The sequence below is a fragment of the Salmo salar genome, chromosome 19 (assembly GCF_965601325.2).
Source record: "Salmo salar chromosome 19, fSalSal1, whole genome shotgun sequence".
NCBI lineage: Eukaryota > Metazoa > Chordata > Actinopteri > Salmoniformes > Salmonidae > Salmo > Salmo salar.
In genome coordinates, this window is record NC_138309.1 from 84,125,097 (window position 1) to 84,140,000 (window position 14,904).

General features: G+C 42.5%; 1 protein-coding gene across 1 annotated transcript in view; it reads left to right on the forward strand.

Annotated features, from left to right (window-relative positions):
- LOC106579688 (zinc finger CCHC domain-containing protein 2) overlaps positions 1-14,904 on the forward strand; it is a 76,030-nt gene that overhangs the window by 15,753 nt on the left and 45,373 nt on the right. The window contains exon 3 of the mRNA XM_014159820.3: positions 27-97. Within this exon, the coding sequence (XP_014015295.3) occupies positions 27-97 (71 nt within the window). The remainder of the gene's footprint in view (positions 1-26; positions 98-14,904) is intronic.

Consider the following 14,904-nt stretch of genomic DNA (forward strand, 5'->3'; position numbering starts at 1 on the left):
AATCCTCTTCCCTCTACTCCTTACAGCTGTACATATAGAGAAGATTGTACTGAAGGGGATGTCACAGAGCAGGACAGACAGGGAATACAATTTTGAGGTATGTTCTCAGTCTTCACACACTTTGACTTTTTCTTGCCATTAAATTAAATGGTGTATAATTGAGCCAGTCATTGCTCGTGGAACAACCAGTCCTCTCCTCAGCCAATGCTGTGCAGTGGAGTTTCCTGTGAGCATTTCCTGTGCCTGTGGCATATTGGCAGTGGGAGCCGAGGGGCACGAGGTCACTACTCCAGGAAGAAGGAGAACGGAGGGAGCGAGAAGGCGAGGGGTTACATCTCTAACACCTCCTGGAATGCATTTCCTTCTTTGTTTAGTTTCTATAGAACCTGCCTCTTATATTTTATAGCCAATCAAAAAACCCAGATGAATTGGTGATTGTGTAGCCCCGTAAAGTAGATCTGTTTTTCTATCTCGTCAGGTTATAAATCAGAGTTGGCCTGATACATTGTTTGCTGCCTCCACCCATTCAGGATGTACTGTTTCAGTTTCAACGACTCGATATTCTGAACAAAAAAACAGAAGACTGTAACTAAGGCTGGGAATGTCAATACAATCAGACAAACAAGGGCAATGATCACACATCAGTCATAATGTGACTAATAGACTGGCACACATGGTGTCAAACACAAGACCTGCCAGCCGAATAGGACACACAAGTCATTATAAATGAGTCAACAGTTGAAATAAAATCAAATGTTATTGGTCACATACACATGGTCAGCAGATGTTAATGCGGGTGTAGCGAAATGCTTGTGCTTCTAATTCCGACAGTGCAGTATCATAACCACCATCGGTAAAAGACAGTACTGTGCAGCCGTCTTCATCGACCTGGCCAAGGCTTTCGACTCTGTCAATCACCACATTCTTAGTAGCAGACTCAACAGCCTTGGTTTCTCAAATGACTGCCTCGACTGGTTCACCAACTACTTCTTAGATAGAGTTCAGTGTGTCAAATCGGAGGGCCTGTTGTCTGGACCTCTCAATGTCATACAACTCTCCTTCCGTGGCCTCCAACTGCTCTTACAGGCTAATAAAACGAAATGCTCTTCAACCGATCGCTGCCCGCACCCGCCTGACTAGCATCACTACTCTGGACGGTTCTGACTTAGAATATGTGGACAACTACAAATACCTAGGTGTCTGGCTAGACTGTAAACTCTCCTTCCAGACTCATATTAAACATCTCCAATCCAAAATTAAATCTAGAATCGGCTTCCTGTTTCGCAACAAAGCCTCCTTCACTCACGCTGCCAAACATACCCTCGTAAAACTGACTATCCTACCGATTGTCACGACTGTGTGTATGAATGGACCAAGGCGCAGCGTGAATATCGTTCCACATATTTTATTATAATGTGAAACTATACAAGACATACAATAAACCATAAACAAAACAACAAACCATGATGAAGAGGTGCAACATGCACTAACTCAAAATAATCTCCCACAAACAAGGGTGTGAAAAACAACTACTTAAATATGATCCCCAATTAGAGACAACGATGACCAGCTGCCTCTAATTGGGGATCATCCAAAAAAACCAAACATAGAAAAACAGAAACTAGAACCAAACAACATAGACAAATAAAACTAGAATAAACCCCCCCAGTCACGCCCTGACCTACTCTACCATAGAAAATAAGAGCTCTCTATGGTCAGGACGTGACACCGATCCTCGACATCGGCGAAGTCATTTGCAAAATAGCCTCCAACACTCTACTCAACAAACTGGATGTAGTCTATCACAGTGCCATCCGTTTTGTCACCAAAGCATCATATACTACCCACCACTTGCGACCTGTACGCTCTCGTTGGCTGGCCCTCGCTTCATACTCGTCACCAGACCCACTGGCTCCAGGTCATCTACAAGACCCTGCTAGGTAAAGCTCCGCCTTATCTCAGCTCACTGGTCACCATAACAACACCAACCCGTAGCACGCGCTCCAGCAGGTATATCGCACTGGTCATCCCCAAAGCCAACACCTCCTTTGACCTCCTTTCCTTCCAGTTCTCTGCTGCCAATGACTGGATCGAATTGCAAAAATCTCTGAAGTTGGAGACTTATATCTCCCTCACTAACTTTAAGCATTTAAGCTATATGAGCAGCTTACCGATCGCTGCAGCTGAACGCAGCCCATTTGTAAATAGCCCATCCAACCAACTACCTACCTCATCCCCATATTGTTTTTTATTTACTTTTTTGCACACCAGTATTTCTACTTGCACATCATCAACTGCATCTATCACTCTAGTGTTCATTTGCTAAATTGTAATTACTTTGCTACTATTGGCCTATTTATTGCCTTACCTCCTCACGCCATTTGCACACACTGTATATAGACTTTTTCTATTGTGTTATTGAATGTACATTTGTTTATTCCATGTGTAACTCTGTGTTGTTGTTTGTGTCGCACTGCTTTGCTTTATCTTGGCCAGGTCGCAGTTGTAAATGAGAACTTGTTCTCAACTAGCCGGTTAAATAAAGGTGAAATAAATAATATCTAGCAAGTAATCTAACAATTCCTCAACAACTACCTAATACACACAAATCTAAAGGGGTGAATGAGAATATGTACATATAAGTATATGGATGAGCGATGACCGAGCAGCATAGGCAATATGCAGTAGATGGTATAAGATACAGTAAATACATATGAGATGAGTAATGTAAGATTTGTAAACATTATTAAAGTGGCATTGTTTAAAGTGACTAGTGAGTCTCTATGAAGGCAGCAACCTCTCTGAGTTAGTGATGGCTGTTTAACAGTCTGATGGCCTTGAGATAGAAGCTGTTTTTCAGTCTCTCGGTTCCAGCTTTGATCCACTTGAACTGACCTCGCCTTCTGGATGGTAGCGGGGTGAACAGGCCGTGGCTCGTGTGGTTGATGTCCTTGATGATCTTTTTGGCCTTCCTGTGACATCGGGTGCTTCATGAAATTACAGCCAGATGCCCTCCCATCTGTGAATCCAACTTCTATTGCACTGTTTTCATGTGTTCCGTTTACAGCGCGCAGCGGAGGGGAAAGTAGACAGACGCAGTGGAGGGGAAAGTGTACAGACACATGTCACATTCCTAACCACACTACTAAAATGATGCATCAAAACACCATGCATGGAGAAACATGTAGGCCTTTTACAGCAACATTAGAGCAGTAGCCTAGACTGACTACTCAACTACAATACATGTTGAGTGGACCGTACAGTAAGGAGAAACATGTAGGCCTTTTACAGCAACATTAGAGCAGTAGCCTAGACTGACTACTCAACTACAATACATGTTGAGTGGACCGTACAGTAAGGAGAAACATGTAGGCCTTTTACAGCAACATTAGAGCAGTAGCCTAGACTGACTACTCAACTACAATACATGTTGAGTGGACCGTACAGTAAGGAGAAACATGTAGGCCTTTTACAGCAACATTAGAGCAGTAGCCTAGACTGACTACTCAACTACAATACATGTTGAGTGGACCGTACAGTAAGGAGAAACATGTAGGCCTTTTACAGCAACATTAGAGCAGTAGCCTAGACTGACTACTCAACTACAATACATGTTGAGTGGACCGTACAGCAATGCTGCATTCAACTGCACCGGAGATCCATGCAGTGCAAAATAATGTAAAAGAAGTTTTAGGTTTAAATGTTACAAGAACCTATACCTACGTTTTTGTTATTTGGCTTTGTAAATAATTTGTGATTCGGGTCGCAGCATATTATACACATCTGCAAGCATAGCAGCAAAGGCTGGACAAATATTAATTATCTCTTCTTTTGTTTTATGTTAAAATGTTATATACAGACAGCATCCTATGTATATAAGTGGACATTAAAGGGCCATATTTTTTCGAATAAAACAATGGCCGGTTTGGATCGCAGTTGCACGTTTTTTTGTTGTCAAAATCTTTAGGCTATGTCTGGCCCGCGAATTCGTTGTGTTTTTCTCAATGTGGCCCGTGCAGCGATTGCGTTTCATTGCGTTTGACACACCTGGGTTAGCGTATCTATTTATGTAGCCAATTATTTATTTAGCAAGCTAAAAACACTGAGCGGGTGACTTGAGTGACTAACTTTTTCCCCTCATTTCCCCTTTTCGGTGGCTACTGCTAGAGATGTAGGTGTCATTTGGTTAGCTAGCAAGAAATGTGAATCGCTTTGCTAGCTAGCTATGCTGAACTTGAACAACTGTTATCCACAGTTAGCATATCTCCTAGTTGTCAATCAAATGTATTTTCAGGCAATTGGGCGGGCAGGCAAGTTGCCATTCAGTTGTCAAAACGTGGGTTGGGACCAGCATGCATTGGCAGGCAAGATGCAGATGGACAAGCAGGCTACTATTCCCCATCGTTTATCAGTGCAATTTTTACGGCCAACTAGCTGAAAAAGTTTGAGAGGGTTTATCTAATGTTCCCTCATTAGATTTTATCTCATCTCGCTCTGGCTCGCATTAGTTGCTGATCTTGTTGTTGATGATGTGCATAAGCAACTGAGGGAGAGAGCCTACCTTTTCATGGTTGTTTGATCAATAGGACTGTGAAGTTCCCAAATGTACGAGGACTCCAGTGGTATTTACATATTTGCAGAAATCCGTTCAGGTGTATTTTGTGGTCTTTGGTGAATGTTTTCTAACGATCTAAAGTCACGCTGTTGCTACATCCTGTAAACACACAGTCCAGTTCATAGTGAATGATGACAGGTCCTACTGCCTGTTAACACACAGTCCAGTTCATAGTGAATGATGACAGGCCCTACTGCTGTAAACACACAGTCCAGTTCATAGTGAATGATGACAGGCCCTACTGCCTGTAAACACACAGTCCAGTTCATAGTGAATGATGGCAGGTCCTACTGCCTGTTAACACACAGTCCAGTTCATAGTGAATGATGACAGGTCCTACTGCCTGTAAACACACAGTCCAGTTCATAGTGAATGATGACAGGTCCTACTGTAAACACACAGTCCAGTTCATAGTGAATGATGACAGGCCCTACTGCCTGTAAACACACAGTCCAGTTCATAGTGAATGATAACAGGCCCTACTTCCTGTAAACACACAGTCCAGTTCATAGTGAATGATGACAGGTCCTACTGCCTGTTAACACACAGTCCAGTTCATAGTGAATGATGACAGGTCCTACTGCCTGTAAACACACAGTCCAGTTCATAGTGAATGATGACAGGTCCTACTGCCTGTAAACACACAGTCCAGTCTTAGTGAATGATGGCAGGTCCTACTGCCTGTTAACACACAGTCCAGTTCATAGTGAATGATGACAGGTCCTACTGCCTGTAAACACACAGTCCAGTTCAAAGTGAATGATGGCAGGTCCTACTGCCTGTAAACACACAGTCCAGTTCATAGTGAATGATGGCAGGTCCTACTGCCTGTAAACACACAGTCCAGTTCAAAGTGAATGATGACAGGTCCTACTGCCTGTAAACACACAGTCCAGTTCATAGTGAATGATGGCAGGCCCTACTGCCTGTAAACACACAGTCCAGTTCATAGTGAATGATGGCAGGTCCTACTGCCTGTAAACACACAGTCCAGTTCATAGTGAATGATGACAGGCCCTACTGCCTGTAAACACACAGTCCAGTTCATAGTGAATGATGGCAGGTCCTACTGCCTGTAAACACACAGTCCAGTTCATAGTGAATGATGGCAGGTCCTACTGCCTGTAAACACACAGTCCAGTTCATAGTGAATGATGACAGGTCCTACTGCCTGTAAACACACAGTCCAGTTCAAAGTGAATGATGGCAGGTCCTACTGCCTGTAAACACACAGTCCAGTTCATAGTGAATGATGGCAGGTCCTACTGCCTGTTAACACACAGTCCAGTTCAAAGTGAATGATGGCAGGCCCGTGTGGCGAATGCCTTATTTGCATATAAGCCTACTGTAACTCTGATCGTCTATTGCTCACCGGTCTGCATAGGCTCCGTTCCTGGACAAGACAGATGTGTCATGCCTGCTCCCGCTCTTCCCACCTGGCGCTTGAGGGCACCAGGCTCTCCATTAGTGCGCACTCCTGCCATCATCATTACCTGCCCCCCCCCCCCCCCCCGTCACGCGCATCAGCGATTATTGGAATCACCTGGACTCAATCACCTCTGTCATTACCTTCCCTATATCTGTTTGGTTCCCCGCTGTGTTCCCTGCTTCTGCATTGATTGTCATATGTCCTTGTTTCCCTGTGTGCTGACGCTGTTCCTGTACTGTTACCTATCTGTTCCTCATTAAATGTTCAACTCCCCGTACCTGCTTCTCATCTCCAGCTTCGGTCCTTACAATATGTTTTTATTAGGATTTAGTTACTGCGGTGTCTATTAATTGTCCAAACCCCTCTCTATATTGCTATAGAATTTTCACAAATGCCCTAGTATATGTAACCCCCAACATTCTAAGAATGTGAAAATGACCATATATCGTGTTAAAAAAAATGCTTATTTTCAATGACGGCCTACCAGGGAACAGTGGGGTAACTGCCTTGTTCAGGGATAAAACGACAGATTTTTACCTTGTCAGCTCGGGGATTCGATCTAGCAACCTTTCGGTTACTGGTCCTACGTTTCTAACCACTAGGCTACCTGCCGTCCCATATCTAAGTGCTCGCTGGTCCGAAAATGAATTTTTTTAATAAAGTGTCATATTCTTCCTGGGGGTGTATACGGACAGATTTTAATAGGATTTTATGTTGCTAAAACGCTGTCAGTTCCAATTTAAGCTCTCATACCACCACCGGTCTCTTTACAGGCTGCCTTACTTAACGCTGGCATGGCCACAACATTCACACACTGTAATCCTAAGGCCTGTCTGAAGCTAACACTGTGTAAACTGTACAGCCTAATACCTGTAGAGGACACATTTATTGTTTTGTGTGTGTGTGTGTGTGTGTGTGTATGTGGTGGGTTACTCAAGTTTCAAGTCTTTATTTGCCAATTTGCTGGTTCATCTACCAGGTCCCGTGTGGCTCAGTAGATAGAGCATGGTGTTTGCAATGCCAGGGTTGTGGGTTTGATTCCCACGGGGGACCAGTACGGGGGAAAAAATAATAATAAATAGAAATGTATGCATTCACTACTGTAAGTTGCTCTGGATAAGAGTGTCTGCTAAATGACTAAAATGTATATGTATGGGATACACATGGTATACACCGTCCAACGAAATGCTTTCTCAGTGTTTTCCATTAGCGCCTGCCGTCGGATAATCAGAAGGTTACAGACTCATTTCCAACAGGCTACATTTTCCACTTCATAGTAAAGGTGCAATATGTAAATTTATGGGCGACCTGACCAAATTCACATAGAAATGTGTGTTATGGATCTTTCATTCGCATCAAAAACAAGTCTAAGAAGCGGTAGATCTGTTCTATGTGTGCTATTTCTATGCTTCCCTTTCTAAAGTTGCATTTTTGCATCTTTTACTTTCGGTTTTGTACACCAGCTTCAAACAGCTGAAAATACAATATTTTTGGTTATGAAAAATATATTTCACAGCGGTTTAGATGGTACAATGATTCTCTTCATTATACTTGCTTGTTTTGTCACATAAACTGAAATTAGGTGAACTATTAGAATTTTAGCAACCAGGAAATGGCAGAGCGATTTCTGCATAGTGCATCTTTAAGAGGCTACTTTTCATTTAAAAGTTTCAATTTGCTGGTCCATCGAGCCCTCTCCTGGTAGAATGAACGATATGTATCTTCTAGCAAACTATTGATAGGATAGGCGCCTGGCAGTCAAATCAAATTGTATTTGTCACATGCGCCAAATACAACAAATGTAGGCCTTACCGTGAAATGTTTTCTTTACAAACCCTTAACCAACAATGCAGTTCAAGAAATAGAGTTTTAAGAAAATATTTACAAAATAAACTGAAGTAATTGAAAAAAAATGTATCCAAAAGTAACACAAGAAAATTACATAACAATATATACAGCGGTACCGAGTCAATGTTCGGGGGTACAGGTTAGTCGAGGTCATTTGTAAAGTGACTATGCATAGATAATAAACAGTGAGTAGCAGCAGTGTGGGGGGGTGTTAATGTTAACAGTCCGGGTGGCCATTTGATTAATTGTTCAGCAGACTTATGGCTTGGGGGTTGAAGCTGTTATGGAGCCTTTTGGTCCTAGACTTGGCGCTCCGGCACCGCTTGCCCTGCGGTAGCAGAGAGAACAGTCTATGACTTGGATGACTGGAGTCTTTGACAATTTTATGGGCCTTCCTCTGACACCGCCTGGTATATAGGTCCTGGATGTCAGGAAGCTTGGCCCCAGTGATGTTCCCAGTGAATGACTTCCTAGGTTTCTTTTCCTAGGAAGTCGGGACTTGCCAGACAGTGACGCTAAAGTGAGTGACTCTCTTCTCGTCAGTTTGTGTAGCTATCGAATCGCATCGGTGACATAATTTGCATATGCTACTGGTAGGCCCAGGCTTTTTGGCTATTATCTGCAGATGAATTATGAAAACATTTGATGAAGATGGCGAATAGAGCTCCTTTAGCAATACATTTTGAACCCTTGGGGGAAATCCAGGGGGCACGTGGCTTGCTATTTTTACTATTTGCCTGGCTACTTTTACTATTTGGCTGGCTACTCTATATACATGTGGAAAACACTGCTTACTTGCAGGTTCCTTCTTGACAATGCTACAACAATAACAAATAATCTACAATAAGAATATGATATAATACAGGAAAGCACATTTTATAGTCCAATCTTCACACATGTTTTAATGCACAGAGATACCGTGACGAGATCCTGAGGCCCATTGTCGTGCCATTCATCCGCCGCCATCACCTCATGTTTCAGCATGCTAATGCATGGCCGCATGTCATAAGGATCTGTACACAATTCCTGGAAGCTGAAAATGTGGCCTGCATACTCACCAGACATGTCACCCTTAGAGCATGTTTGGGTTGCTCTGGATCAATGTGTATGACAGAGTGTTCTAGTTTCCTCCAATATCCAACAACTTTGCACAGCCATTGAAGAGGAGTGGGACAACATTCACAATCAACATCCTGATCAACTCTATGCATGAGGCAAATGGTGGTCATACCAGATACTGACTGGTTTTCTGATCCAAACTCCTCTACCTTTGTTTAAGGTATCTGTGACCAACAGATGCATATCTGTATTCCCAGTCATGTGAAATCCATAGATTAGGGCCTAATTCATTTATTTCAATTGACTGATTTCCTTATATGAAATGTAACTCAGTCAAATCTTTGAAATTGTTTCATGTTGCGTTTATATTTTTGTTCACAGTGTATATGAATTCAGTGTATTATTAGTTGTATTGGGATATTGTTTAGGCCTATAGGATCAGGACTATTTTTCTAAATAAGAGAACACCTTTTAACATCAGAACTAGAAAATAGATACATTTATGGAGTTTTCTTTTGCGGAGGCCTTTTTTCCTTATAGGATAGACATTTGTGGTTTCTAGCTGCACCAATCAAAGCAGTGGAGCATGGTCAAAACCATTCATCTTGGAGCGACGGGGGGAGCTAGGTTTCAAAATGTATTCATATCACAAGCAATTTACCATTTATAAAATGGTCATATATTTTTTATAAATACCTGACTAGCTAAAACATAAGTGAAACTTGACAAATTATCCAATGGATTATGATAATTTGCTGGTAAAGAAGTGGAGATGCCTAACTTTGGACCCCCTATTTTGATTTGCACAGACGGCTACAGTGAAAAGCTGATTGGCTCAGCTCAGTCGCGACTCACAAAGAGGAAGAACTTTGCAGGTGTTTCTGATGAATCAACATGCTGGTGTGAAGTAACATTCAAATAAAACCCCGAAAAGAAATGTAGACTGAAAAGTGCATCATCTCATAGAGGAAACCCACGGCATTGACACGGAAAATACTTTGACTAAAAACAAGGATTTATTGACTTAAAATGTTGCGCAACATCATGGGTAAAGCTATGGGTATCGTATTTCAGCAACAACAACAAAAAAAGGTCAATTTCCGCTCTTGTGGGCGTTTAAAGCCAGGTCTTTGTTGCCAGTATTGACTTCATTACCTCAGCAGCTGGTGCCAGGGCAGGACAGGCCAGGCCAGGGTTTGCCAGAGAGAGGGGAGCAGCAGGAAAGAGGTGCTCCGCTGGGGGATTTCCTTTGTCTAGCCTGCCTGCCTGAGTCCAACGTAGCCCCCAACACCCCCCTTCGCCATGCCCTGATCCTTCATGTGATTCAGCCTCTAATGAGGGATGAGGAAACTGCTGCTGTGCTGTTTCTCTCAGAGCAGGAAGCACACACTCGCAGACACATTATAATTCTGCCCATGGTGTTATCTCAGCTGTTGTTGTTAAAGGGAAATGTAAAAAAAAACAAAAAATGTCAACTTCATATTCATCATCTCCAGCACCACCCCAACATCAACAGACAGTATGTGAAAATGGAGCGTTCCTATGCTTTGTGGGGGGAAAAAATAGAGGAAGATACAGAGCCTTCGGAATGTTTTCAGACCCCTTAACTTTTTCCACATTTTGTTAGGTTACAGCCTTATTCTAAAATGGATTAAATTGTTTTTTTCCTCATCAATCTAGACACAATAACCCATATTGACAAAGTAAAAACAGTTTTTTAGACATTTTTGCTAATTTATATCCAAAAAAAAGAAAGAAAATGAAATCACATTTCCATATGTATTCAGACCCTTTACTCAGTACTTTCTCTGAGGTCCTGATCAAGGATCTCTCTGTACTTTGCTCTTATACAGTTGAAGTCGGAAGTTTACATAGACCTTAGTCAAATACATCTAAACTTAGTTTTTCACAATTCCTGACATTTCCTGAATGATTTATTTCAGCTTTTATTTCTTTCATCACATTCCCAGTGGGTCAGAAGTTTACATACAGTCAATTAGTATTTGGTAGCATTGCCTTTAAATTGTTTAACTTGGGTCAAACGTTTTGGGTAGCCTTCCACAAGCTTCCCACAATAAGTTGGGTGAATTTTGGCCTATTCCTCCTGACAGAGCTGGTGTACCTGAGTCAGGTTTGTAGGCCTCCTTGCTCGCACACACTTTTTCAGTTCTGCCCACACATTTTCTATAGGATTGAGGTCAGGGCTTTGTGATGGCCACTCCAATACCTTGACTTTGTTGTCCTTAAGCCATTTTGCCACAACTTTGGAAGTACGCTTGGGGTCATTGTCCATTTGGAAGACCCATTTGCGACCAAGCTTTAACTATCCACAGAATTTTCCTACCTCATGATTCTATCTATTTTGTGAAGTGCACCAGTCCCTCCTGCAGCAAAGCACCCCCACAACATGATGCTGCCACCGCCATGCTTCACGGTTGGGATGGTGTTCTTTGGCTTGCAATTCTCCTCCTTTTTCCTCCAAACATAACGATGGTCAGTATGGCCAAACAGTTCTATTTTTGTTTCACCAGACCAGAGAACATTTCTCCAAAAAGTACAGTATTTGTCCCCATGTGCAGTTGCAAACCGTAGTCTGGCTTTTTTTATGTCGGTTTTGGAACAGTGGCTTGCTGAGATGCCTTTCAGGTTATGTCGATATAGGATTAATTTGACTGTGGATATAGATACTTTTGTACCTGTTTCCTCTAGCATCGTCACAAGGTCCTTTGCTGTTGTTCTGGGATTGATTTGCACTTTTACGCACCAAAGTACGTTCATCTCTAGGAGACAGAACGCGTCTCCTTCCTGTGGGGTATGATGGCTGCATGGTCCCATGGTGTTTATTCTTGCATACTATTGTTTGTACAGATGAACGTGGTACCTTCAGGCATTTGGAAATTGCTCCCAAGGATGAACCAAACTTGTGGAGATCTACAATTTGTTTTCTGAGATCTTGGCTGATTTCTTTTGATTTTCCTATGATGTCAAGCAAAGAGGCACTGAGTTTGAATGTAGTCCTTGAAATACATCCACAGGTACACCTCCAATTGACTCAAATGATGTCAATTAGCCTATCAGAATCTTCTAAAGCCATGACATCATTTTCTGGAATTTTCCAAGCTGTTTAAAGGCACAGTCAACTTATTGTATGTAAACTTCTGACCCACTGGAATTGTGATACAGTGAATTATAAGTGAAATAATCTGTCTGTAAACAACTGTTGGAAAAATTACTTATGTCATGCACAAAGTAGATGTCCTAACCATCTTGCCAAAACTATAGTTTGTTAACAAGACATTTGTGGAGTGGTTGAAAAACTAGTTTTAATTACTCCAATCTAAATGTATGTAAACTTCCGACTATCATCTGTATATAGAGAGATGTGTGGTTTTCCAAATCATATCCAGTCAAGTTTGACTCCAATCAAGTTGTAGAAACATCTCAAGGATGATCAATGGAAACAGGATTCACCTGAGCTCAGTTTGGAGTCTCATAGCAAAGGGTCTGAATAGTTATGTAAATAAGGTATTTCTGTGTTACATTTTTTCCAAATTTGCAACAAAAAAAACCCATTTTAGAATAAGGCTGTAGCATAACAAAATGTGGAAAATGTCAAGGGGTCTGAATACTTTCCAAAGGCACTGTAAGGGTTTCCAATGACATCATCAACCAATTAGTAGTCAATCAGTAGGCATTTAGAAGGAAATGCCTCCTCATAATTGGTTAAAATCACACGATGCATGGGTTGGTGCTGGAGATGAAACATTTTTCTTTAATTTACAAAATGTCCATTTAATGATCTAGAGATAATATAATTTTTCTTCACCTTCCTTCTCGTTTTACCAGAGCAAGGCAGTATGTCATTGCTGTTGTACATAAATGCCTCAACCGCATGTAACCTGTCTCGTGTAACCTGTCTCGTGTAACCTGTCTCGTATAACCTGTCTCGTATAACCTGTCTCGTATAACCTGTCTCGTATAACCTGTCTCGTGTAACATGTCTCGTGTAACCTGTCTCGTGTAACCTGTCTCATATAACCTGTCTCGTGTAACCTGTCTCGTGTAACCTGTCTCGTGTAACCTGTCTCGTGTAACCTGTCTCGTATAACATGTCTCGTGTAACCTGTCTCGTGTAACCTGTCTCGTGTAACCTGTCTCGTGTAACCTGTCTCGTATAACCTGTCTCGTGTAACCTGTCTCGTATAACCTGTCTCGTGTAACCTGTCTCGTGTAACCTGTCTCGTGTAACCTGTCTCGTGTAACCTGTCTCGTATAACATGTCTCGTGTAACCTGTCTCGTGTAACCTGTCTCGTATAACCTGTCTCGTATAACCTGTCTCGTATAACCTGTCTCGTATAACCTGTCTCGTGTAACATGTCTCGTGTAACCTGTCTCGTGTAACCTGTCTCGTATAACCTGTCTCGTATAACCTGTCTCGTGTAACCTGTCTCGTGTAACCTGTCTCGTGTAACCTGTCTCGTGTAACCTGTCTCGTATAACCTGTCTCGTGTAACCTGTCTCGTGTAACCTGTCTCGTGTAACCTGTCTCGTGTAACCTGTCTCGTGTAACCTGTCTCGTATAACCTGTCTCGTGTAACCTGTCTCGTGTAACCTGTCTCGTGTAACCTGTCTCGTGTAACCTGTCTCGTATAACATGTCTCGTATAACCTGTCTCGTGTAACCTGTCTCGTGTAACCTGTCCCGTGTAACATGTCTCGTGTAACCTGTCTCGTATAACATGTCTCGTGTAACCTGTCTCGTGTAACCTGTCTCGTGTAACCTGTCTCGTGTAACATGTCTCGTGTAACCTGTCTCGTGTAACATGTCTCGTGTAACCCGTCTCGTGTAACCCGTCTCGTGTAACCCGTCTCGTGTAACCCGTCTCGTATAACATGTCTCGTATAACATGTCTCGTGTAACCTGTCTCGTGTAACCTGTCTCGTGTAACATGTCTCGTGTAACCTGTCTCGTATAACATGTCTCGTGTAACCTGTCTCGTGTAACCCGTCTCGTGTAACCCGTCTCGTGTAACCTGTCTCGTGTAACCTGTCTCGTATAACCTGTCTCGTATAACCTGTCTCGTATAACATGTCTCGTGTAACCTGTCTCGTGTAACCTGTCTCGTATAACCGGTCTTGTATAACCTGTCTCGTGTAACCAGTCTTGTGTAACCTGTCTCGTGTAACCCGTCTCGTGTAACCCGTCTCGTGTAACCAGTCTTGTATAACCTGTCTCGTGTAACCAGTCTTGTGTAACCTGTCTCGTGTAACCCGTCTCGTGTAACCTGTCTCGTGTAACCTGTCTCGTGTAACCAGTCTTGTATAACCTGTCTCGTGTAACCCGTCTCGTGTAACCTGTCTCGTGTAACCTGTCTCGTGTAACCTGTCTCGTGTAACCTGTCTCGTATAACCTGTCTTGTATAACCTGTCTCGTATAACTTGTCTTGTATAACCTGTCTCGTGTAACCAGTCTTGTGTAACCTGTCTCGTGTAACCTGTCTCGTATAACCGGTCTTGTATAACCTGTCTCGTATAACTTGTCTTGTATAACCTGTCTCGTGTAACCAGTCTTGTGTAACCTGTCTCGTGTAACCCGTCTCGTGTAACCTGTCTCGTGTAACCAGTCTTGTATAACCTGTCTCGTGTAACCAGTCTTGTATAACCTGTCTCGTGTAACCAGTCTTGTGTAACCTGTCTCGTGTAACCCGTCTCGTGTAACCTGTCTCGTGTAACCAGTCTTGTATAACCTGTCTCGTGTAACCAGTCTTGTATAACCCGTCTCGTGTAACCTGTCTCGTGTAACCAGTCTTGTATAACCTGTCTCGTGTAACCAGTCTTGTATAACCTGTCTCGTGTAACCTGTCTCGTCAGTCTTTTCTTTTTTAACTCCAGTGTTGACTTCTCTGCCTGCCAAAGTGACCTGGAAATAAGGAGTTTCATTTTGTTGCCAAAA